The sequence below is a fragment of the Cucurbita maxima genome, unplaced genomic scaffold, assembly GCF_002738345.1.
Source record: "Cucurbita maxima cultivar Rimu unplaced genomic scaffold, Cmax_1.0 Cma_Scf00032, whole genome shotgun sequence".
Classification (NCBI taxonomy): domain Eukaryota; kingdom Viridiplantae; phylum Streptophyta; class Magnoliopsida; order Cucurbitales; family Cucurbitaceae; genus Cucurbita; species Cucurbita maxima.
The window spans coordinates 565701-589549 of NW_019272048.1; the positions used below are offsets into that span (position 1 = coordinate 565701).

Genomic DNA, 23849 nt, shown 5'->3' on the forward strand with positions numbered 1-23849 from the left:
ATATTCCCAAAGGAAAATCTTGGTATGATGTATATCGAGACTTTTGCATATTATGCTAAGACATGTAATCTCTAAGCGTAAATAAATTTAGGAGGTCAACCCACGTCAGCGAATCGTTTCTAGATCTCGTGAAAGAATCTTGTATGAGATTTTATGCTCGAATTTATTAAAGGTACTGTAGAAGTGCATTTTGGATATCGAGAATATCTCTTTTATGAAATTCATAGTTGTCATCACTATGTCAAGAGCTTTAAACCGAGATTTTTCACCAGAATGAACCTTTCCACCGACGCATTCTCACATTCAAAAGATTGAAAAATGAACTAAGTTTTTAAAAAGTATTATTATTAGCCTATCTTAGGTATAATTTAATAGTTAAGTTATTTGTAATTTCAACTGAAATTGAGTGGATCAATTCCTATCCTATAAGTGGAACGCTAGGCAGAGATGGGAAGGCTACAAGCTTCGCAACAAAAACGAAGCAAGCCCTTGACTCACCTCTCTAATAAAAGCCTTATTAGTCGAGCTTGAAAGCCGTTGCGCCCTAAGTAACGCACATCCATTTTTTCAGCTAACTTCAAAGTGTTAGTTATAGCACCCACACGTTCTTTGTATATAAAGATAAGACTCTTCTGTGGAGTCAGACTCCACCAGTCTTGTCTTCCCTCCAATGACTAGCTTCCTTCCCTTATTTGTTCCGATTCAACAACGAGAACGCTACCCTATCCATTTATAATTCTAATCCAAACGTTCGACAAAACACGAACAAACCAATATTATGATCTAATGAGAGCAGTATAATTGACCCATTAATTTATAATTAAATTTGAACAAATTATTGTGTAAACAAATTTGTTTAAATTTGAAAAAGGAAATGTGGGGGGCCCTTTTGTAATCTCTTGTTCTAAGCAAACCTATAGTTTCTTCAAAAGGGACATGACATGTCCTATCATCTAGATTTATGGAATATTATGTCCAAAGCATTATATCAATCTCATTAACACCTTTCTTTAAATTAATTAATTAATCTAATTTAATTAAAGCTTACTACAAAGTCATGCTCCATAAGTGGATGGTTCGGGTCGAGGAGAGCTCATGCAATGTGAAGGGTTTGACTTAAGTGGATGGTCAGGTCGATTATTGTATAATATGTCTAGTTCACGAGGTTATCTTGATCCAATGGATTTTATGTTATCCAATGGATTTTGACTAATGAAACTATAACAACCTAAATCGAGCTTACCGTTAATCGATATTGTTCTATTTGGACTCTGTCTCAATGTTTTCATTGCTAACAGATATTGTCCTATTTGAGTTTTCCCTCCAAATTTTAAAACACGTCCTTTAACAAGAAGTTTTTACACACTTGTTAGGAATATTTCATTCATCTTTCTAACTGATGTGAGATCTTACAGAAACCTTAAAGTTTCTATTCTGTATCTAAAACGTCGTTGAATAAGACACGAAGTATTAGACAACACCTTTAAAATTGAGGGATCTTCAATATTGATTTGACCCTTTAAAGATAATTGATTGTCGGAGAGTTCCCTTGGTGTTTCTTTGTCTTAGGGAAAATTTATCAAAAGTCCCATCAAACATAAAAAATTGTATATTAATTCATTGATAAAAGTTCGGTGATTAAATTTAATATTCAAGTAAAAAAAGGGTACATGAACAAACCGAAACTATGTCCGACTGAGAGTGGTCTTGAGAATAGAATGACTAAGAAAAGCTTAAAGAAAATGAAAGTTACTACTTATACCAACAAAATGCACTTTCATTTTTCGTGGTTGGTTAAGCGTGTTCTGTTGGGATGCATGTGAGATCCCACATCAGTTGGAGAGAGAAACGAAAACATTCCTTATAAGAGTGTGGAAACCGCTCCTTAATAGACACGTTTTAAAATCGTGAAATTGACGACGATACGTAATAACCTAAAACAAACAATATCTACTAGCGGTAAGCTTGAGCTATTACAATACATGTGAATTGATGACAAAACATCGTGTAAAGACTAGGTTCACTCTTAAGAGCGAGAAGTAGATAACAAGATCATGTCACAGCCGTTAGGTATCGAATGCACTCGATAATATAACCTAACAAAATAATGGATATATATATATATATTTTTTTTTTAATTGCATCTAGGTAAATTTAGGTCGGCCAAAGAAAAAAGGGTTATAGAAAAAAATAATGGAAATATTAAGGCCGTCCATACATTAAGCTTGACTGCAAGAGGGTGGGACCCCTAAGGAAGTTGACATGACAACGGTCTCGTACGGCGCGGTCCCAGATAAGGACCTCATTGGTCCGCGGTAATGACCGCACTGTCACTGTAGCCGACACCCCTCACAGCTCCGCACGTGCTCTGCACTTTCCACTGTCCACACGCGGCTCCACCATCCTTTTTTTTTTTTTTTTTTTCTTAATATATAAATAATAAATAATACGAGTTTTATTTAAATCCTATCCACCGTAGGATACATTATATTTGTACGGTTTGATTCCACAGAGTTTTGGGCCTTCAACTAAGCCCAAATTCATATTTGTTGCTATTGGGCCTGCTTCCTCAGTCTCCTTTTCTCATGGGCCTAAGGCCCAACTATTTTTATTAATTCATATATTTTTTAAATTTTAAGACCAACCATTTAACCCTCCAATATGTTTATTTAAATCAAGAACGAATGAGAAAGTGGAAAAAAAAATTATTGTTTATTAAACATGATTCCTTATCCCGTCCCTATATTTGATTTTTTAAAAATTACGTTGAATTTATATTATATTTATTTATTTATTATTTATTAAAATATAGAAATTGAAATCAATAATTATATATATATATATATATATATATTGAACCCTTAATTAATGCATGGATTGATGTGAATATTTGAAGGCTACATGTGAAAGCATTGAAAATCCAACCAACATTGTGGAAAATTTAATTAGAGTCGGCTAAAATAATTTCATCCATTAATATTGTTTTTTTTTAATCGAGAAAATATGTTTCGATGATCCAATCATAAATGAAATATATTTATATCAATTAGCGGTGGGCTATCAAAAGATAATCCTAATAGAGTTTACCACATAATCTAACTTAAATGGGTCGAGTTTGGTTGAATCGAGTTGCCGTTTGTTTTTTTTTAATTATTAAAAAAAATCATATTTATCTTCTACAACTGTTACAACTTAAGTATCAAATATTTGCACGGCACTGTATCACTATCATTGATTACAAACGTTAAATATTTTTAATCTTTATACTCATCTTAGAGTAAGATAGAGTTGAGTTGTGTTGTGTTGTAACCCTATTTTTGGATTGGTTGTGTTGACTCGACACAAAAAAAAGTTAATCCACAACTAAAAATTCAACATCGAACCCAATTCAACATTTATGGTTTGGGTGGGTCGGATTTTTGAGTTGATGGCTAACCCACCGACAAAGGGCAGCCGTGTGCCAAGAAAAATGAAGAGGCTCTTCCTCTTACCGCGTAAACCAACCGAAAACTACCTGCCTTTGTCGTCTCCATTTCCCTTCCTTCTGTAACTAAATATGAAATTAAAAAATTGAAAAAAAAAAAAAAAATCCGTTTCTTGTTCGTTCTCCGTGTCGATTTGATTTCTCAGTACAGTGCTCCAATGGGGTCTCTCCCTCAATCTTCCGACATTCCCCTTTCCGTGTCGCCGCCGCCTGAAAAATTCCCAAATCCAAATCAGAGCCCTATCGACGAATCTGCGCTTCTCAATCTCTTCAAATCCCAACAAAATCACCTGAATTTCTTCTTCCACAATCTCGATCTCTCCCAAACTCTCAAATTCGCCGTCACCCTTCTCAACTCCACCGGAACCATCTTTTTCTCCGGCGTCGGAAAATCCGGCTTCGTCGCGAACAAGATCTCACAAACCCTAGTTTCTCTTGGCATTCGCTCCGCTTTTCTTTCCCCACTCGATGCGCTTCATGGAGATATCGGCATTTTGAATTCCGGCGATGTTCTTGTTCTCTTTAGCAAATCCGGTAATACCGAAGAGCTTCTTCGCCTTGTTCCTTGTGCTAGGGCTAAGGGTGCGTATCTCATCGCTTTGACCTCTGTTGAAGGTAATGTGCTTGCTGGGGTTTGTGATATGAATGTGCATTTGCCTCTTGAGCGTGAATTGTGCCCTTTTGATCTTGCCCCTGTTACCTCCACTGCTATTCAAATGGTTTTTGGAGATACTGTGGCTATTGCGCTTATGGGTGCGCGGAATTTGACTAAGGAGGAGTATGCCACCAATCATCCTGCTGGGAGGATCGGCAAGAGCCTCATTTTCAAGGTTACTTCTGCTTTTACTTGATCCATTTGATCTTGAGCTGCTTTTCTTTATGTCTATTGGGATTCTAGGGAAACTTATGGCATAGGGAGTCCATGATCGTGGGTTTATAAATAAGGAATACATTTCCATTGGTATGAGACCTTTTGGGGAAGCCTAAAGTAAAGCCAGGAGAGCTTATGCTCAAAGTGCACAATATCATACTATAGTCATGAGATCCCATATCGGTTGGGGAGGAGAACAAAACACTTTATAAGGGTGTGGAAACCTTCCCCTAGTAGATGCATTTTAAAGCATTGAGGGGAAACCTGAAAGGGAAAGCCCAAAAAGAACAATATTTGCTAGCGGTGGGCATGGGTTTGGATCGTTACAGTTGGTATCAAAGCAAGATACCGGACGATGTGCCAGTTTTCTCGCTGTTCCCCGAAGGGGTAGACATGAGGCGGTGTGCCAGTAAGGATGCTGGCCCCAAATGGGGTGGATTTGGTGGTGGTCCTGCATCGATTGGAGAAAGGAATGAGTGCCAGCGAAGACGCTGGGCCTCGAAGGGGGGTGAATTGTGATGTCCTACATTGGTTGGGGAGGAGAACAAAACACCCTTTATAAGGGTGTGGAAACCCGAAAGGGAAAGCCCAAAAAGGACAATATTTGCTAGCGGTGGGCTTGTGTTTGGGTTGTTACAAAAACATTCTTTATTAGGGTGTGGAAACCTCTCCCTAGCTGACGCGTTTTAAAAACCTTGAGGGGAAGCACAAAACGTGAAGCCCAAAGAAGACAATATCTGCTAACGGTGGGCTTGGGCTGTTACAATTGTGGAGAGTCGTGATTCCTAACATAGTATCAGAGTCATGCCCTTAACTTAGCCATATGAATAGAATCCTCAAATGTCGAACAAAGAAGTTATGAGCCTCGAAGGTGTAATCAAAAGTGACTCAAGTGTCGAACAAACGGTTTACTTTGTTCGAGGACCCCAAAGAAGGAGTCGAGCCCCGATTAAGGAGAGGCTGTTCAAGGGCTCCATAGGCCTCAAATGGGGCTCTATAGTGTACTTTGTTCGAGGGGAGGATTGTTGGGAGGGAGTCCCACATTGGCTAATTTAGGGAATGATCATGGGTTTATAAGTAAGGAATACATCTCCATTGGTATAAAGCCATGAGAGCTTATGTTCAAAGTGGATAAGAACGGTAATCAGGCTCCCATATCAGTTAGATCACCAGTTTTAGTATCTTAATCGAACAGTAGGTGGCAGGCAATGTCTATTTGAACCATGTTTCATTCTTGTCAGATTCTAGGAATAAGCTTTGGTTCTACAAATAAAATGTGATCTAAAAAGCACGGATACTGATAAGACACGACATGGACATAGTGACACATAATGTTTTAAAAACCTAGGACATGGATACTACAATGACATGTTTATACAAGATGAAAATCAAAATCAATCATTTATGTGCTAAAGAAGTCGATGCATTTTACTCTCAAAATTTATCCAAAGCCGAGTGTTCAGTACGTGTCTAACGAATGTTAGACCTATGTTGATTTTGTACAACTAGTGTCTAACAAGTGTCATAGTGTTCTACTTGTTTGATACGTGTCAGACACGGATACGTTAGTCCAACTAAAGTGTCCATCCTTAGCCATATTCCTAAGTCGGAAACCGAATGGTGCGTCCTGGCAGATCGACTAGTAACCCTTCTGTTGCAACTATAAATCTTATACTCTTCTCATTTTCTCTTGTAGGCCAAATGATAGTTCAACGAGCAGATCATTGATTAAAATACGTATTGAACATTATATGCTCATCCTTCTTCTGTTAGGTCTTTGTCCTGTGAATTTGAGGGGCATTTGTTTGATCTTGTTGGATTTTGACTGCTTTTACTACATTTCTACAGAAAACTTTTGGTTTTGAGAGACATGTTTGTGTTTTGATTGCTTGTTTATTGTGATTTCTTCTTTTATAGCCCAATTGATACCTTTTATATTGGTTAATTGTAACGACCCAATCCAACCGCTAGCAGATATTGTCTTCTTTGGGCTTTCCCTTTCAGGCTTTCCTTCAAAGTTTTTAAAACACGTCTGTTAGGAAGAGGTTTTCACACCCTTATAAAGAATGCTTCATTTCCCCTCTCCAACAGATGTGGGATCTCACGATCCACCCCTTTGGGGCCTAACGTCCTCATTAGCACTCGTTCTCCTTTCCAATTGATGTGGGATCTCACAATCCACTATCTTCGGGGCCCTTTCCTCACTGGCATGCCCAGTGTCCACCCCCTTTGGAGCTCAGCGTTTTTGCTGGCACATCGCCTAGTGTCCTCAATCGATGTGAGCTTGGGCTGTTACAAAGGGGGGTGGACACCGTGTGGTGTGCCAGCGAGGACGTTGGGTCTTAAAGGGGGGCTGGATTGTGATGGAGAGAGGAACCAGTGCCAGCGAGGACGCTGGGCCCGAAAGGGGGGTGGATTATGAGATCTCACATTGGTTTGGGAGGAGACTGAAACATTGTTTATAAGGGTGTGGAAACCTCTCCCTAATAGACACGTTTAAAAAACCTTGAGGGGAATCTCGAAAGGGAAAGCTCAAAGAGGACAATATTTGCTAGCGGTGGGTTTGAGTTGTTACATAGTGGAATTGAGTTTGATTTGTTGCGCTTTACCGTAACTTAGGAACTATGAGAAACGATCTTGAGTCAGCCAACAATACAGATCTTGATATTTGTTATTATGCAGGTAAAAGATGTGATGAAGAAGCAGAATGAGCTTCCTGTCTGCAAAAAAGAAGATCTAATAATGGATCAATTAGTGGAGCTTACGAGCAAAGGATGCGGCTGCCTACTTGTCATAGATGAGGAATATCACCTGATTGGGACATTCACAGATGGTGATTTGCGGCGCACTCTCAAAGCTAGTGGTGAAGCCATCTTCAAGCTCACGGTAGGCCAAATGTGCAACAGGTATCAATCTTTAATACCCACTTGTTTTAGCTGACTCCATGAGAGGTACTTGCTTGTACAAGATCTTGCTGTTTGTTGAACTTGTCCCGTATGGCAGGAACCCGAGAACAATCGATCCCGAGGCAATGGCTGTTGACGCAATGAAAAAGATGGAAGCACCGCCATCTCCTGTACAATTTCTGCCTGTTATCAATCAGCAAGATATGTTGATTGGCATTATCACATTACATGGCCTAGTTTCTGCAGGACTGTGAGTGGCATGCCTCCCATTTCTGTGTCTGCATTAAAGGTTTCTATTATTGTTCAGTCTTTTTTGTATAACACTGTTCATCATTGATATCCCTGTCTAAGTGTAGTGATTACATAAGTGTAAGAAAACTCGATACGTAGAGGATGAATCATGTCGTTTTCATATATTTGTCTTGATAGGGTATGTGAGAACTGTCACTCTCGAAAACTCTCGAAAACATAGGTCAACAGATTTAGGCATATAACCTTGAGAAAGATGCTAGAAGTTTAAATATCTCTAATACGGATAGTATTGAGCTTAGAATAAAGATGTTCGATTGTAAATCTCCCCACCGTACGCACATACTCAAGTGAAAAATAAGTTAGATTCTACACGACCTGTAATGGCCCAAGTTCACCACTAACAAATATTGTCCTCTTTGGACTTTCCCTCCTCTTTGGACTTTCCCTTTCGAGTTTCCTCTCAAGGTTTTTAAAACATGTCTGCTAGGTAGAGGTTTCCTCACCCTTATAAAGAATGTTTCGTTCTCCCCCGACCGATGTGGGATCTCACAATCCACCCTTATAAAGAATGTTTCGTTCTCCCCCGACCGATGTGGGATCTCACAATCTACCCCCTTCAAGGCTCAGCGTTCTCACTGGCACTCGTTCGCACTCGTTCCCTTCTCCAATCCACCCTCCTTCGAGGCCCAACATCCTTGTTGGCACACCGCCTCATGTCGACCCCCATTCAAGTCTCAGCCTTTTTGCTGGCATATTGCTCGGTATCTGGCTTTGATACCATTTATAATGGCCCAAGCCCACCGCTAGTAGATATTGTCCGCTTTGGGTTTTCCCTTTCGGACTTTCTCTCAAGGTTTGTAAAACGCGTTTGCTAGGGAGAAGTTTCTACACCCTTATAAAGAATGTTTCGTTCTCCTTCCCAACTGAAGTGGGATCTTACATCACCAAACCTTGTGAAACTTAAGAAAACAAGAAAATGAAAATTAAGAAAAAAAATATGTATGGCTTTCGCAAAATGAGCTCGGGGCAAGGTGTCTAAGTGCGAATGAAGTATGCACGACTCAGGTAATATGATCTTTAGACATGTACTCTCTTTAACGAATCTCTAGGCTTGTCGATAGGACCTCATGAATAGGCCTACAGTCTCGATAGGACCTCATGAACAAATGAAAGGTATATAGGATCTACATTCTCAATTCTAATGGGGAAAATCTTGTGTACATAATCGGAGGATGTCATGTCATCTCATCCCCACAACATCTAAAAATGTCACGTGTTATTTTCAACTCATGCACAAGTTGTAACAACCCAAGCCCACCGCCAATAGATATTGTCCGTTTTGGTCCGTTATGTATTGTCCTTAGTTTCACAGTTTTAAAACGCGTCTGTTAGGGAGAGGTTTCCACACTCTTATAAAGAATGTTTTGTTCCTCTCTCCAACCGATCTGGGATCTTATACAAGCTAAGTAACGTTCGGGGGATTCAAGGAATATTTCACTCTAACTCTAGAAGCTAAGTGACTTTCGTTTCCCCTTGAACTCTTACGATTCAAATGCATCTCCTCGAGCTTTGTGGGTCGTAGTTCCGCTTCGTAATCACATGAACTCTATATTGTGATATCAAAAATCACAAGTTTATTACATCCACAGTAATGCGCCTAACTGATATCATTACAGCTTTGACTAATGTTCTTTACAACAAGACCAAAGATTTAAAAGAAAGAATGAAATCTAAGTGTGTCCAAAGCAACAATGCCCCAATACTCTCCTATGTCCAAATGCACCATACATTAATATACAAACTATATATCAACAGAGCAGCGTAGCGTAGCAGATATCATTGCACTTTCAGAGGAAAACCTGGCTGCTATCGACGTCGAATTCCATCTGATCCAAGTTCGATATGACACCATCTCGAAAGGTTTGTTCTTCCAAATCCATTTCCCACATAACCCCATAATCTGATTCATTATTTTTTGGGCAGAAGAGTTGATCAGTTTTGGGATTATTGTCTTGTTTCTCTTGAGGAAGCTGCTGAAGGAGATGGAGAAAAGAACAGCTGCCTGTGTGGCTATGGCTGATTTGTTCGGGAGCTATCGAAGACGATAACGAAGCGATATCGATATCAACATTGTAGCCAGAAGGCATCACGGTCTTGCTCGGATCACTCGGAGGGGGAGATGGAGCTCGGACGAGTACAGAAGGAACGTGCTCGAAGTTTCTGAATGTGAAATGCTGGTTGAGTTTGTTGTTGTAGTCTTCTTGCTTCCCCTTTTGAAACACTCTACACAAAACCCAATCCTCCTGCACCCACATAAATTGGCTCATTTTGTTAATTTTGAACTTTGGAGGGACTAAAAAATAAATATTCTTTCTTAATGCAAACAAGAAAAATTCATTAAATTGAATATGACCAAAGTGGAAAAAGACACCAACTTTTGTGTTGTTACCCTTTAAGGGTACATGAATATAATTCTTTCCAAATTGAAGGACTATAAAGAAAGAAAAAAAAAAAAAAATCCAACCTTTGGGAGCCTATGAGGGGCCTCTAGCCGAAATTCATGCATAATCCATCCCGTTTTAATCCCATTTGGAGCTCGGTTTCTATAAAACACCAAAGTCTTTTTCATCCCTACGATCTCCCCCGTTGACGAATCCACCACCGTTCGATCTTTCCCAGTCGCTTTCCAATATCCACATGTCGTCGCACGATTGGTCCGATATCCCGTCGCGTATTTTCGATCTCGAAAGCTGAAGAAGTACCACTCGTTGCTATTCAGCTTCGCCACCTCTTTTAATTCCCAAAAAAAACAAAAAAGAATTAATTAGTTAAATTAATCTTTCGCTTTCACTAACTATATATGATTGAACTCGTTCTATTTAAGTTATGAATAATTTACTGAATAAAATAGAAACTAAAGCCTAAGGCTAATGAAGCCTATGATTAAGATATTAATCAACTAAATTATTAATAAATAAACGTATTTTTTCACTATAAATTACAATAATCGCCCTATCATAAAGGTATGATTAGCAATGTAATGATGATCATAAACAACAAAACAAGATTTGTTTGCATGAAAGAAAGATTTGATATATAATTTTGTGAAGAACTAAGAACAAAGAAGAAATGAATCAATAATTAATGAAGCTTGTTCTACAAGAAGAAGCTAGCTCAAGCACTTGTGGGAAAATGGGTATTATGACTCATCAACTTATATTATATTACTTCAATTATGGGACCAAAAGTTTCTCAATTTTGATCCATTGTTTTCCCTCTCTTTTACGTGTCTTCCCTAAACAAAACCTTATCTAATAGTTCGAGAGCGAAATAGAGCGTCGGTCTAGAAAAAAAACGCTAAAAACAACTGAAACACAGCTCAACAATCAAAACATCGGATGAAATATTCTCGAAACAAAACGCTGAAATACAAGATTTTTACACGAATGCACGTGTTTGTACGTGGGGTACGAGAGAAAGAGAGATTCTTTGAATATTTAATGTGAATGAGGTCGAGGTCGAGGTCGAGGTCGAGATGAAATCCGATACTCGTAAAAGGGTTGGGATTTAGCCAATTGTCATGAAATTAATGCCTCTTAAAACCACCTCGTATGACATCGAAAGGTAAACATAGAACCAAAAACACAGATTTTTTGTCATACAAAACCACATCGTACTACACAAAAGCATTGGAAAATCTTTGTTCTTTACAAGTTCATGCAAAAAAGTTCATCTTTTTACACATAAAACATCAACCAAACCAATTGATTAAGAAATATATGAACGAATCCAAGAAAACCCATTATGAATCCAAGAAAAACCCTCCAAAATAGCTGAGATTCATAACAAAAAGAGCCTACCAGGAAGCTGCCATGGTTCACAAGTATGCAAATCAATCTCCACAAGAGTGCCCTTAAGAACTTGTTCATTCATAATCTTTTTGTAAAGATAATGACAAACCAATTCTTCATCACTTGGGTAGAATCTAAACCCAGGAGGAAGGGAGGCTCCAATATCTTTAAGCCCCATTGCTATGACCAACCAAGAACTTATGAACAAAATTGTGGGTATTAAACTCAAGAGAAATGAAGAACAAGAGAGCAATTTGGGGAAGGAAATGGGTATCTAATAAGGAATGAAGATTTGGTTGTATTGATATATATAGTTGGGGTATGAATGAAAAAGGGGTTTATTTCCTATAAGTTGATATAAGCTTTTGGCAGGCCATGCTTATGCATAGGGAGTTAGTTATAATGGTAAAGTTTTCAAGCAAAATCCCAAGTTGCAAGAAATCTTGAACAAAGGGATGATGACTATAAATTTAATTTTTATTTTTTATTTTTTAATTTTGAAAAGAAATTGTGCAAAAGGTCAAAAAAGTTTGATAAAGAAACAATCCAAAACAACCCTTTTTCCAATTACAATTATTAAAAATGGGGTTTGGAGTTAAATTTTTGTATTGAAAACCCTAATTTGAAATTGGTTTTTCTTGAGTTGCACGTAATGTAATAATTTATTGGGCTTTGAGTTTTACTTAGTGTTAATTGCATTAATTAAACTCGATCCCACCGCTATGATGTGGTTGGTAATTTTTTCACGGTTAATGTATGAGAGAGAAATACTCTGAATTCACGTCTAAATTCTAGTGGATTCATTGAATAATTTTTCATAAGAATGTCGTCGTCAAAGGCATATTGTGGCGCATGAGTAAAAAAGTGTAACAGCTCAAGCCCACCATTAGCAGATATTGTCTGCTTTGGCCCGTTACGTATCGCCGTTAGCCTCACGGTATTAAAACGTGTCTATTAGGGATAAGTTTCACACTCTTACAAGAAATGTTTTGTTCTCCTCTCCAATCGATGTGGGATCTCACAATTGTGTAACAGCTCAAGCCCACCAAGCTCATTGCTAGCAGATATTGTCTGTTTTGACCTGTTACGTATCGTCGTCAGCCTCATGGTTTTTGAAACATGTCTAATAGGGAGAGGTTTTCAAACACTTATAAGAAATGTTTTTCTCCTCTCCAACCAACGTGGGATCTCACAGTTACATGAATTAACCAATACCACATATAAATAAGAGTGATCTCGAGGATATGAAATAATAATTGAAAATTGTTTGATAGTTACTACCTATACTAATAACGGGCACCTTTCTTCTTCGTCGCTCAACCTTCCGAACTCAAAAGTTACAGAATTGAAAGTTAAACGAGACCATAAGGTTTACATGAATGAAACGAGACCATATCTTAATGAAAGTTCAAAAAATATTTTAATAAATTGATAGTTACTCTCTATATCATCATGATCTTTAGTTACACAGTCCCAAAAAATTTAAAATATTAATTAATTAAGAATATTTTAAACAATTATTAATTCCCTTCCAAAGAGTCCTCTCTCCTTTCTCTCTCATATTCAAAATAGAAATAAAAGAATAAAAATATGTATTTTAGGTTTCTAAATAAAAATTAAATTAATAATATTTTTAAATTTTAGTTCTAGTTAGGCAGATGATTCTCTTGAACCAATGTACTAATATGATACTTAATAGAAACTTTGATATTACACTCTAAAAACAAATACCTCAACATAGTTAGTGGATGATGTGATGGTTTAATAAACATAACTACGTAGTAAACAAATTAATATATAAGAACGTTGCAAGGCTCGAGAGGGTAGCACATACATACCATACATGTCAATAAAATTAGCTCATGTATGAACTACGTAACACACGTTTGCTCAGCCCTATAAACTATTTCAATGTTATTATTTTGTCTCTTTCATCGATCTGATATCAAAGTCACTCAGGAAGGATATTCTGAGACAGTATCTTGATTATAGAGTTAAGCATATGCATACATGTCAATAAAATTAGCTCGTGCATGAATTACGTAATGCTCGTTTGCTCAGCCTAGTAAGCTATTTTAGTGGTATTATTTTGTGTCTTTCATCTGTATGGTATCAAAGCCACTTGAGAAGGAAATTTTGAGGCAGTATATTGATTATAGAGTTAGGCATATACATCCATGTCAATAAAAGTAGCTCATGTATGAATTACGCAACGCACGTTTGTAGCCTAATAAGCTATTTTAGTGGTGTTATTTTGTCTCTTTCATCTGTCTGGTATCAAAGCCACACGAGAAGGAAATTCTAAGGCAGTATATTGATTATAGAGTTAAGCATATACATCCATGTCAATAAAATTAGTTAGTGTACGAATTACATAGCGCACGTTTGCAGCCCTGTAAGCCAATTCAATGTTATTAGTTTGTCATTTCATCTGTCTGGTATCAAAGCCACTCGAGAAGGAAATTTCAGGCCGTATTTGATTTAAATACTAAACCCGAAAAAATGTATAAGGCTAAAAATGTATGTTTTTCCAAATAGAATTCTAATATGATTGATACTCAATCATTAGAGCTTTGGATAGTTACTTTGGCCAAATCAAACATTGATAAGCATTTTAACCATTTTTGTCTTAAAACTACAAAATATATATATATATATATATATATATATATATATATATATATATATATATAAATTCAAAAATGATAAGAAAAGACTATTTTATAAGATGGGAAAGTATTTGAATCAATTAAATCATGGCTACATTTATTAAATTGTATTAATCAAGGTTGAGATACATTTCATTATACAAATGGGACCTATGCTAATGATCGTATAAAAAGATTATATTATATGATTAAAAAGATTATATTATATGATAACTCCATAGTTGAAGAATGTAACACATCAATAAGAGAATGGCAATAATTTTTTAATATATGGACAAAAGTATGCACATCACCAAGTGTACAAAATTTTTAAAACAATGGTATATGTCAAGAAACATTGGACAAGTGTCAAATAAAATCATGTTTTTTTTTTTTTTAATCATACACTCACAAAAATTCATATTATTTGAGGACCGGATCCAGAGAAAAATTAGTGAAACAACATGTCTTATTCAGTTAAGTTAAATAAAAAAAAAAAATATATTTTTTATAAATGTTTGTGGAACAGAAATGAGAATGGTCTCGGAGTTATGAACTTATAATCTATAATCGACAGCTCATTCTTCAACAGACACGTGGTTTGAAACCTTATCTGAAAAAGCAGTCAATTATGCAATTTGGTGTATCTTTATCCACATGGAGCGAGGAAAATGGTTTAGCTCAATGTTGAGAGATATTTGTCCCCTTCGTAATTATACATTTTTGAAATGTTTGTGGGTCATGGAGAGGGAAATGAAGCGTTTCTTATAAGAGTGTGGAAACGAAGCCCTAGAAGACACGTTTTGAAACCATGAGGCTGACGATGATACGTAATGGGCCAAAGCGGACAACATCTACTAGCTGTAGGTTTAGGCTGTTACAAATGGTATCATAGCTATATATTGGGTAGTGTATCAGTGAGGATGTTGGGCATCCAAGAAGGTGGATTATGAGATCCCACATCAGTTGGAGAGGAGAACGAAACATTTCTTATAAAAGTGTGGACAATATCCAATGGGCTTCGGTTGTTACACCCAACCTCTCATTTAGTTTCGTTCTTCTTCTATATCGTCACCGTCATTTTTTTTTAAAATAATGTTAACGTGTAGTTAAAATTTCGAGAGTTATACTACAAAAACAATGAATTTAGTAGGTAGGGAAAGATGGATTAAAAGATTAAACTAGATTAAAAGGGAAAAGAGATGGTAGCATAATTAATTAGGGATATGATTTCATGGAGAGGATTAGTTATGAAAATGATGTAATTAATAATTGAAGGTACAAAAAAAAACCCCTAATTTGAGGAGAAAGAGCCACGTAAGCACTAGAAGTTGAATTTATGTATACATGTGATGGGAAAATGTATACTAAGGAACAAGTAAATGAAAATATGACGTATGAAAAGCATATTATAAACCAAAAAACAATAATTGAAACTATATAAAATACAAATTATTTAATGAATTGTATTGTTAGGGTTCTTTTCTAAAGAGGGAATTTTGTTAGGTAATGTATATCAAAGATGATGACAGATTTATATTATATGTTGGAGAATGAGTAACGGCTTCATATTCTCCCTTCTTTCTTCTCAATAATTTACTCCTAAAATTACTATCCTCTTTTTAATCCACTTTTAATCATTCCCTAACTTAAGTTAATTAATTTAATTAATTCTTGGATTTTCTCGGTTTGATGGGTTGATTAAAGGGGTTCATATGACTTGAGAACTCGACCAATTTGGTCTACCCGACCCAACCGAACATTTGGGTTGGGTTGGATTAGATCCTTTTTCAGCTTGGTTGGGGTCATTTTTTTCAAAATTAAAAATTTGGGTTGGTTCACGTGTAGATGTTTTTTTTTTTGGTAAGATCAACCCGAATAATCCAAAAATTGAGTTATAACAGAGCCCTACTTTAAATATTATTTTGAAGAATTAAGAATATTTACGTTTGTAACCGATGTTAGTTATATGTTGAGATGTGTCTTACGAGATTGGCCTGTTATGTATTGGCGTTAACTTCACGGTTTTAAAACGCGTCTATTAAGGAGAGGTTTTCACACTCTTATAAAGAATGTTTCGTTTCTCTCTCCAACCGATGTGAGATTTCACAATCCATCTCCTTGGGAGCCAGCGTCATTGCTGGCACACCGCTTGGTGACTGGCTCTGATATTATTTGTAACAACACAAGCCCATCGCTAGTAGATATTGTCTGTTTTAGCTTGTTACATATCAGCATCAGACTCACGGTTTTAAAACGCATATATTAAGGAAAAGTTTCTACACTCTTATAAAGAAATGTTTCATTTTTCTCTCCAACCAATATGAGATTTCACATTTTAGTTATTAATATAACATGTACGGTGAATAAGTAGGATTTTTTTAAATAATTCAAAAAAATAACCCGACAACCCAAGGTTGTGAGCTCTATTTACGTTTCTCAAGTCACCGACTCATTTTAAATAATTAAAAAAATAACTAGACAACCTCATTCATCTCAAGAATAGAGTGTTGGGTTGTGAACTGTATTCGGGCTACTCGAGTCACTAACCTAATACAGATTAGTCCAAGAGAATTTTTCAACCGAACTCGTGTACACCCCTAAATTATCGTCCCATACAATTAATCATTTAGATTCATGTTACCAAGCCCAATTCTTGTATTTGGATATTGAAATAGAACACCAAGATTTGGTTAATCAAACACACTAATCCCTAATTAACTAGTGTTAATCATAATCTACTCATTCATTTTTATTTTCTTTTCTATTTTTTTTTCCTTTAAAAACACTTTTTATTCAATAATATTTGATGGCTCATAATCTCTTTTTAGAAACTAATTTTATTACGAAATAAATAAGTTTTCCACGTGGCAATTTTCGAAGATTATTTTCAAATTTAAATGTATTTTTTAGTGTATATTTATTAAATATATAGTTCACTAAATGCCAAATGTATCACTTCTTTGGGTCAGAAACGTATACTATATGGTATAAGGAAGTTTATACATTTAATTAATTGAATTTTTCTTCTTATTATTATTTTCTCATTAATGTATTTCATATTTCAATCTAGCTAGTAAAAAAAATCCATAATAAAAGATATTGATGAAATTAGCTACATGGCTTAATTACTTGCTTAAATTAGAAAGAAAATAGCTTCAATATCCAAGAAAGGCTTAAAATTGTGAACTTTATAATATATGTATTGCCGTGCTTTTTATACTTAGGATGTGACACGAATGAATCGAGATTATATTCGAATAAGAGCGATCTTGAAGATATGAAGTTATTACTATTTATATCAACAACGTGCACATTTCTTTTCAGTAACTCAATCATAGGAACTCTAAAGTTTAGTAGGTGAACAGGTGAACGGTAACAAAGCATCTAAATCGGTTTTGTTAGTTTGTGGGGACAGTTTTCACTTTTATGAGCAATTCAAGACAAATAGGAAACATACATGGTTCATGTTGCAGAACAATGTCAGAGTCAGCAGGTGCCAAATCTTGACTTCAAATTCTAATTTAAATTCTGGGCATGGATATTATCTACTTCGAATGGCTACGAATTGATTTTAGTAACGAAATTGTGAGAAAACAAGCCCATGTTCATAAACAAAATCGTTATCAAATGGGACAGATACGTATCATTTAGGGTTAGGGTTAGGGTTAGGGTCAGAATTTGGTGCAAAAATTAAGCACCCCTAAGTGATAGTGACAAGCCCATCGATTGCTAGGGTTAGGGCATTCATGTGCACAAAAGTAAAAAATAAAAAATATTAAATATTAAAAAATCATGAATTTTCAACAACTTTGCCATGAAATGAGCAACTTTTTTTTGTGTATTTTATAACAACACTTTATCCAAAACCTAAATTACTTCACTTTTGGAAAAAAAAAAAAACCTTGGATACCCTTTTACATAACCCTCATTACACGTGTCGGTGGGTTAGATTGGTCGGGTTGAGACATGTTTTTAGACCCAGCTCAATTGTTTGATTGGATTGGTTCATGTTGTTCGGGTCATTTATTCAAATTTTTTATTTTAATAAATTCGTGTTAGTGTGATTCAGTCAATCTAGTTTTAAGGAAACTTACTCAAATAGTACCAGTTGACTTGATCAGGTTTTTGGGTCATTTGGATTTTTTATAGCACCCCTACATAATAATCCTTCGTAATATTGGCATGTTCTTCCTAATAGTAAATTCGGGTCAGTTCGATTCAACCTAATCTAGTTTTAGGGTAATCTATTCAAATCGTACTGGTCGAGTTGGGTTGATCGGGTTTTTAGGTCATTAGAAAAAAAAAAAAAACCGTAACTTAATTTCCCCGACCTCAAAAATTCGAACTCGACCTCTCATTTCATGCCATTCCTTCAAGTTTTTTGTGTCTAAATTTCTTAAGATTGAAACCCTTTTCACAAAAAGTAATATAACCGTTAAAAATGAGAATTAATGTCGTTTTTTATCTCAACAATCTCACCTTTTTAAGATTTGGCTTCCACGACAAGATTTTATCATATTAGAATAACATTGTTTTCAAACAAAAGCTAACGTATACCATTCAACTATAGAAGGAAATGAATCCCAAAAGTTCACCCTCTCAAAAGTGATTTTTTTTCCTTATTTTTTAAGAGTCACTTGACGTGAAATCCTACGTCGGTTGGAGAGAAAAACGAAACATTCTATATAATGGTGTAGAAACCTCTTTCTAGCTAACACGTTTTAAAACTGTGAAGCTAACGGCCATATGTAATGAGCTAAAACGGACAATATCTGCTAGAGGTAGGTTTGAGTGTTATAAATGGTATCAGAGCCAGACACCTGACATTGTGTCAGCGAGGACGCTAGCCCCCAAGGGAGGTGGATTCTGAGATTCCACATCGGTTAGAAAGGGGAACGAAGCATTCCTTATAAGGGTGTGGAAACCTCTCCCTACCATACACGTTTTACAATCGTGAGCCTGATAGTGATATGTAAGGAGCCAAACCAGACAATATCTGTTAGAGGTAAGCTTTGGTTGTTACAAATGGTATCAGAGTTAGACATTAACACCAGGCAGTGTGTCAACAAGGACGCTGGGTCCCCAAGAGAAGTGGATTATGAGATCCCACATCAGTTGAAGGGGAACGAAGCATTCCTTATAAGGGTGTGGAAGCCTCTCCCTAACAGACACGTTTTAAAACCATGAAACTGATGACGATACGTAACGAGCCAAAACGGACAATATTTGTTAACGATGGGCTTGGACTATTATAAATGGTATCAGTGTTAGACATCAGATAGTGTGCCAGCGAGAACGCTGAGTTCTCAAGAGAGGTGGATTATGAGATCCCACGTCGGTTGGAGAGGGGAAAGAAGTATTCCTTATAAGAGTATGAAAACCTCTCTCTATCGGTAGACAATATCAGGTAGCGGTGGGTTTGAGCTATTACATTTCAAATTGGAATTTCTTTTCGCCCATCGTTTTCACATAAATCATTTATGTGTCATTTTCAAACTTAAATTATTATTTGAAAAGATTCGGTGGATAGCTTGCAAACATGGGAAATTGTTTTGTACAAGTAAAGTCTATCACAAAATATGAATATTAATCAGTTTCTTTTTCTTCCTTAGCTCTCTTCGCCACCTAGCTAGGGTTTAATTTTACAGCTTCTTCTCAATCCCTCTTGTTTGGCCTCCAAGAAACCTCGAGGAAATCTATGAGACACGACACAAATAAAACATGACCCTCCCAAGATCTGTCTATAGAACGTGGCATGAACATGTTCTCAAAGTATGAATAAGTTGCATCATGGTCTACGGTGGGATTATCTTCGTTATATTCGTTCAAAAGTTATGAATAAAAAGCGTAATTGAGTATAGTTCAGTCGTAATTGACATGTACTTCTTAAATTTTAAAAAATATCATGGATAAACAATCAAATATATGGAGTCATCAGCGATCGAAATTTTTAGATTTAATGATGAATTAATACCGTATCGAGTCTTGTAGAGAAATCATATGAATTGTGAAAGGTTATGTCGGGAGAGCATGGCATTAACCGTTGTCAATATATGAATAAGATGGATCAAAGTGTGGGATCATTTTCGTTTGATTCGTTCGATATTCGTAACTTGAGTATCGTTTAACAATAATTGATATGTTTAAAAAAAAAATTATGAACAAATGATTAAATATATATGGTCATCTATTGGTAGGTGGTTGTTCGTTGTTCAGACTTTTTCGTGTCAAGATTTTGAATAAGAAATCAAAATAAATATAGTTCAACGATAATTGATATGTAGTTCTTATGTTTAAAAAAAAAATTATGAACAAATGATTGAATATATGTAGTCATGTTCGAGCTTTTATTTTCTGTCCTCCGTTTCTAACTCAACAATTATTCATTTTTCATTTTTTTTTTCTCCGCTCTTCTTGAATGCCCTCCCGACCCCTATTTTTTTTTTTTTTTTTTTTATCTCCCTCTTCACAAGTATTAGAAATTTAAATCAAACTGAGAACCCTAAACCCTAAACCCTAAACTCTCGTTTCTTTCCATTTTTAAACGTAGTTATTTTTAAAGGTTAAGGATATTAATGTACATTTGAAATTACGTAACAGTTCCATTCATATACTAATCATAAAGTTACTTCTAATTTTTTTAAAAAAATAAGGATTAAAAATTTATGAAAATTTAAAAAACGTATTTTTAATTTCTTTTAAAAGTTCGAGTGTATAAATGAAATTTTTAAAAGTTCGAAAAGTATTTTTGAAATAAAATATTAACGAAAATATATTTTTTATTAGAAAATTTTAATATATATATATAAGGGATTAAATTAAAATTTGTAAAAAAAAAAAAAAAAAAGGAATTAAATTAAGGTATATTTAGTCCGCCGCCAACCCAAAGGAGGCCCACAAATGGAGAGAGATTATTGAGGCAAATTATTTGGGGACTTTTCACATCAAAACCATAGGCTCCAAAGTTTGTATCTTTTTGTTTATTTATACCTAATCTTCACCAAACTTCAATATTTTGACCCTTTTTTGCTCTTCATTTTACCATAGAGTTAATTAGAAAGTTATGTTTTACCTATAAACCGTACGACTTCACTTACCTCGTGTACGTTCTCCTAAATCTTAAACTCTAAATCTTCCCTTTATGTATTGGGTGTCAGTACCCTTTTTAACCCCGTCAGCTTCCTCACACCCTCGTGTCCCCTTCAACTTTGGTGAATTCAGTACTAAACCCTATCAAATTTTGCTTCTTGAGTTCTTGTCGAATCATTTCAAACGAGCCCTTGGAAATTGAAGGCTGACTCCTTTTTTTTTGGCACGATAACTAGTCTTCTCATGAACCCTTGAATTTATGAACATGTTAGATGGTTTAGTCCTCTACCTATGTTGTACACTCTATGACATTGTATAAGATAATGTGATTATGCTACTATGAGGGTGACGGTTTGGGGTTTGCCAACTAACTCCTAATTGTGAACTTGTCTCGATTGCCAAGGGTTCACATAGTATTTTATTATTTAGTAAAGGCATAGGGTCGCTCCCCTTATGATAATACAATGTGGAGATTGTTAAAGGGGGTCAGTTATCCTTTATAGCATAATTGACTCGATTGACTAGAATTCCACATATGTATCTGATAATAAGTTGGCTGGCAAATAAAATGTGACCTATTAAAGGGTCGCTCGATTAACGTTAATAGTGAATGTGTCTCGATTGGCTATTACCCATATTGGTATCTAATGATGAGGTGATGTATAAGAGGGTTGTGTGCTAGATAATGTGTGAAGATGATTAAGCGATCTCCGGCTATCTCTTAGTCATGAACTTGCTCAAATACACGCAAGAGTTCACACAAGTATAGTTTAGTTAGCCGACACGTGAGTTGCTCCCTCGACATTATGATGATGATTATGATTATGGGTATTATTAGAGAATCGTCAACTAATCCATCAGTGCATGATTTGAAGAAAAATATAGCAAAGAATAATAGAAAGCTAACTAAATCATCTTAAAACCCCAAGAAGACCCTAATGAGATAATCGAGCTCATATGAGCGGTTTGAGATCCTAATGGAGCTAGGGTGTGAGAAATGAAACGAACTCTAAGATGAGCTAGATTACGAGAAAGCAATGAGCTTTGAGAGGAGCTAGACTATGAGAAATAATAAGCTCAAAGGAGCTAGATTATGAGAATTGATGAGTTTCGAGAAACTAGATTTTGAATGACGATAAACTTTAAGTTACGAAAATTCGTATGACGAGCTGGAATGAACTAACAGAACCTAGTTGTTAATTTCTTAAAAAACCTATGACTTAGACACAATACTCGGAGTATAAGACATAAGAACACGGTACATGAATGAATATTTGACACCAGATTTCAAATAATTTTAGAGCCTATAAACAAGCTACTTACTGAGTATTTCTATAATCATTTACACTACTATTCTTTTACAGATGGAACATGAGTTGTTCGACAGAAATGAGTACATACACGAGTTGTGGTCTATAAGACTCGAGATAAAAAAAAAAAAACAATCGATTACTAAATTTTGTTTCTTTAAGTTCACCGACATAAATAAACGAGAATTCAACTTCTAACCGATGTAACGTTTAATGTGTCCCACATCATCAAACATTCTTAAACTCTTTGCTACATACGACCTCGCGTGGTTGAAGTTGAAAGTGACCAAGTTTAAACCGATAAAGAGAAATTGTTGCAGCTAGAATTGACAAACAAACTCAAATAATTAGATGAACTCAAAAACAAATTACAATAATGACATGTTCAATATATATCTTTAAGGTTTAACAAACAAATGGGATGATGTTGGCTTTTAATGTAATTAACGAAAATGAACAAAAAATTTTAGTTCATCAACACGTAAGTATCCAAATTTGAACCTCGAATCTTGATTTTGGTCGAACATTCTTGTTATAATCCGCTCGGATTAGCTAAAAATGATTAGAACGAGTTTGAATTTGATGAAATGATTAGAGCCAAAGAATGTTTCAATTTGGCTTGTATTAATAAAAAGGGTACCCGATCATTATGCAACATTTGAGGGTGGATAAGATTCGAACATCTGATCTCTTAGTCAATAAAAAAAACATATGTTTTCATGAGTGGATAAGATTCGAACATCTGATCTCTTAGTTAATAAGAACATACATGTTTTCCCGAGTCAAATTACAAGTCAAACTATGATTTTTTTTTTTCTTTTTTTTTTTGCAAAACTAAGTTCAAAGTTCTAACTAAACTGATAATAATTATTAAAAAAAAACCTTAAAATGAGCCGTGTTCATATGACCAGATAACATGATCAACTGGGACTAGTGGACCCCCTCGATTCATTGTACTGGAGCCATCCGAGAAGAACAATTAGGGTCATATTCTATTCTTTCTACAATACCCATTGATGAAGTGCTTCGTTTGAGATCAATTTTTCGTTGCAATCGCTTCGATCCACTCCCTTGAAGAAAAACCGTAATACGTCCTAAGAAATTCCTACCCGCAAACTTTTCTGTACTCGTAAATTGTCTAAGTGCTCTCCCGTCTTGGCTTTGTCTAATTGTCGAGATCATAATACTTAACCCAAACTAAAAGAGTATAATTAAGTTAGATTTCTTTTCTCGACGTTTATAATCGATATTGGTGATGCGTTGTGACTTTGATATTTAAAATTAATAAGATTTTAGTTATTAATGTAATATCTATCGTAGATAAGTATGATTTTTTAAAATAATTAAAAAAAAAAAAGTAACTCATCAACTAGATGGATTCGGCTGGATTGAGTTGTGAACTCTATTCGTTTAATCACGTCACCAACCCAAACAA

At 35.5% G+C, this 23849-nt stretch overlaps 2 protein-coding genes and 1 long non-coding RNA gene across 3 annotated transcripts; 2 read left to right on the forward strand and 1 right to left on the reverse strand.

Moving 5' to 3' along the window:
- The first annotated feature begins 3460 nt into the window (after positions 1-3460).
- LOC111466973 (probable arabinose 5-phosphate isomerase) lies at positions 3461-7689 on the forward strand. Its single transcript, XM_023111665.1, has 3 exons — positions 3461-4314; positions 7038-7261; positions 7359-7689. The coding sequence occupies exons 1-3, from the start codon at positions 3643-3645 to the stop codon at positions 7513-7515; spliced, it is 1053 nt and encodes a 350-aa protein (XP_022967433.1). The 5' UTR covers positions 3461-3642; the 3' UTR covers positions 7516-7689.
- A 1410-nt stretch (positions 7690-9099) lies between these two features.
- Positions 9100-11737, reverse strand: LOC111466974 (protein CUP-SHAPED COTYLEDON 2-like). Its single transcript, XM_023111666.1, has 3 exons — positions 11374-11737; positions 10038-10303; positions 9100-9816 (listed from the first exon to the last, which is right to left on the reverse strand). The coding sequence occupies exons 1-3, from the start codon at positions 11540-11542 to the stop codon at positions 9361-9363; spliced, it is 891 nt and encodes a 296-aa protein (XP_022967434.1). The 5' UTR covers positions 11543-11737; the 3' UTR covers positions 9100-9360.
- Positions 11738-18751: 7014 nt separating this feature from the next.
- On the forward strand, positions 18752-20073 carry LOC111466979. Its single transcript, XR_002714467.1, has 2 exons — positions 18752-18796; positions 19628-20073. It is a non-coding gene; the product is annotated as an uncharacterized LOC111466979 (long non-coding RNA).
- Positions 20074-23849: the final 3776 nt, after the last annotated feature.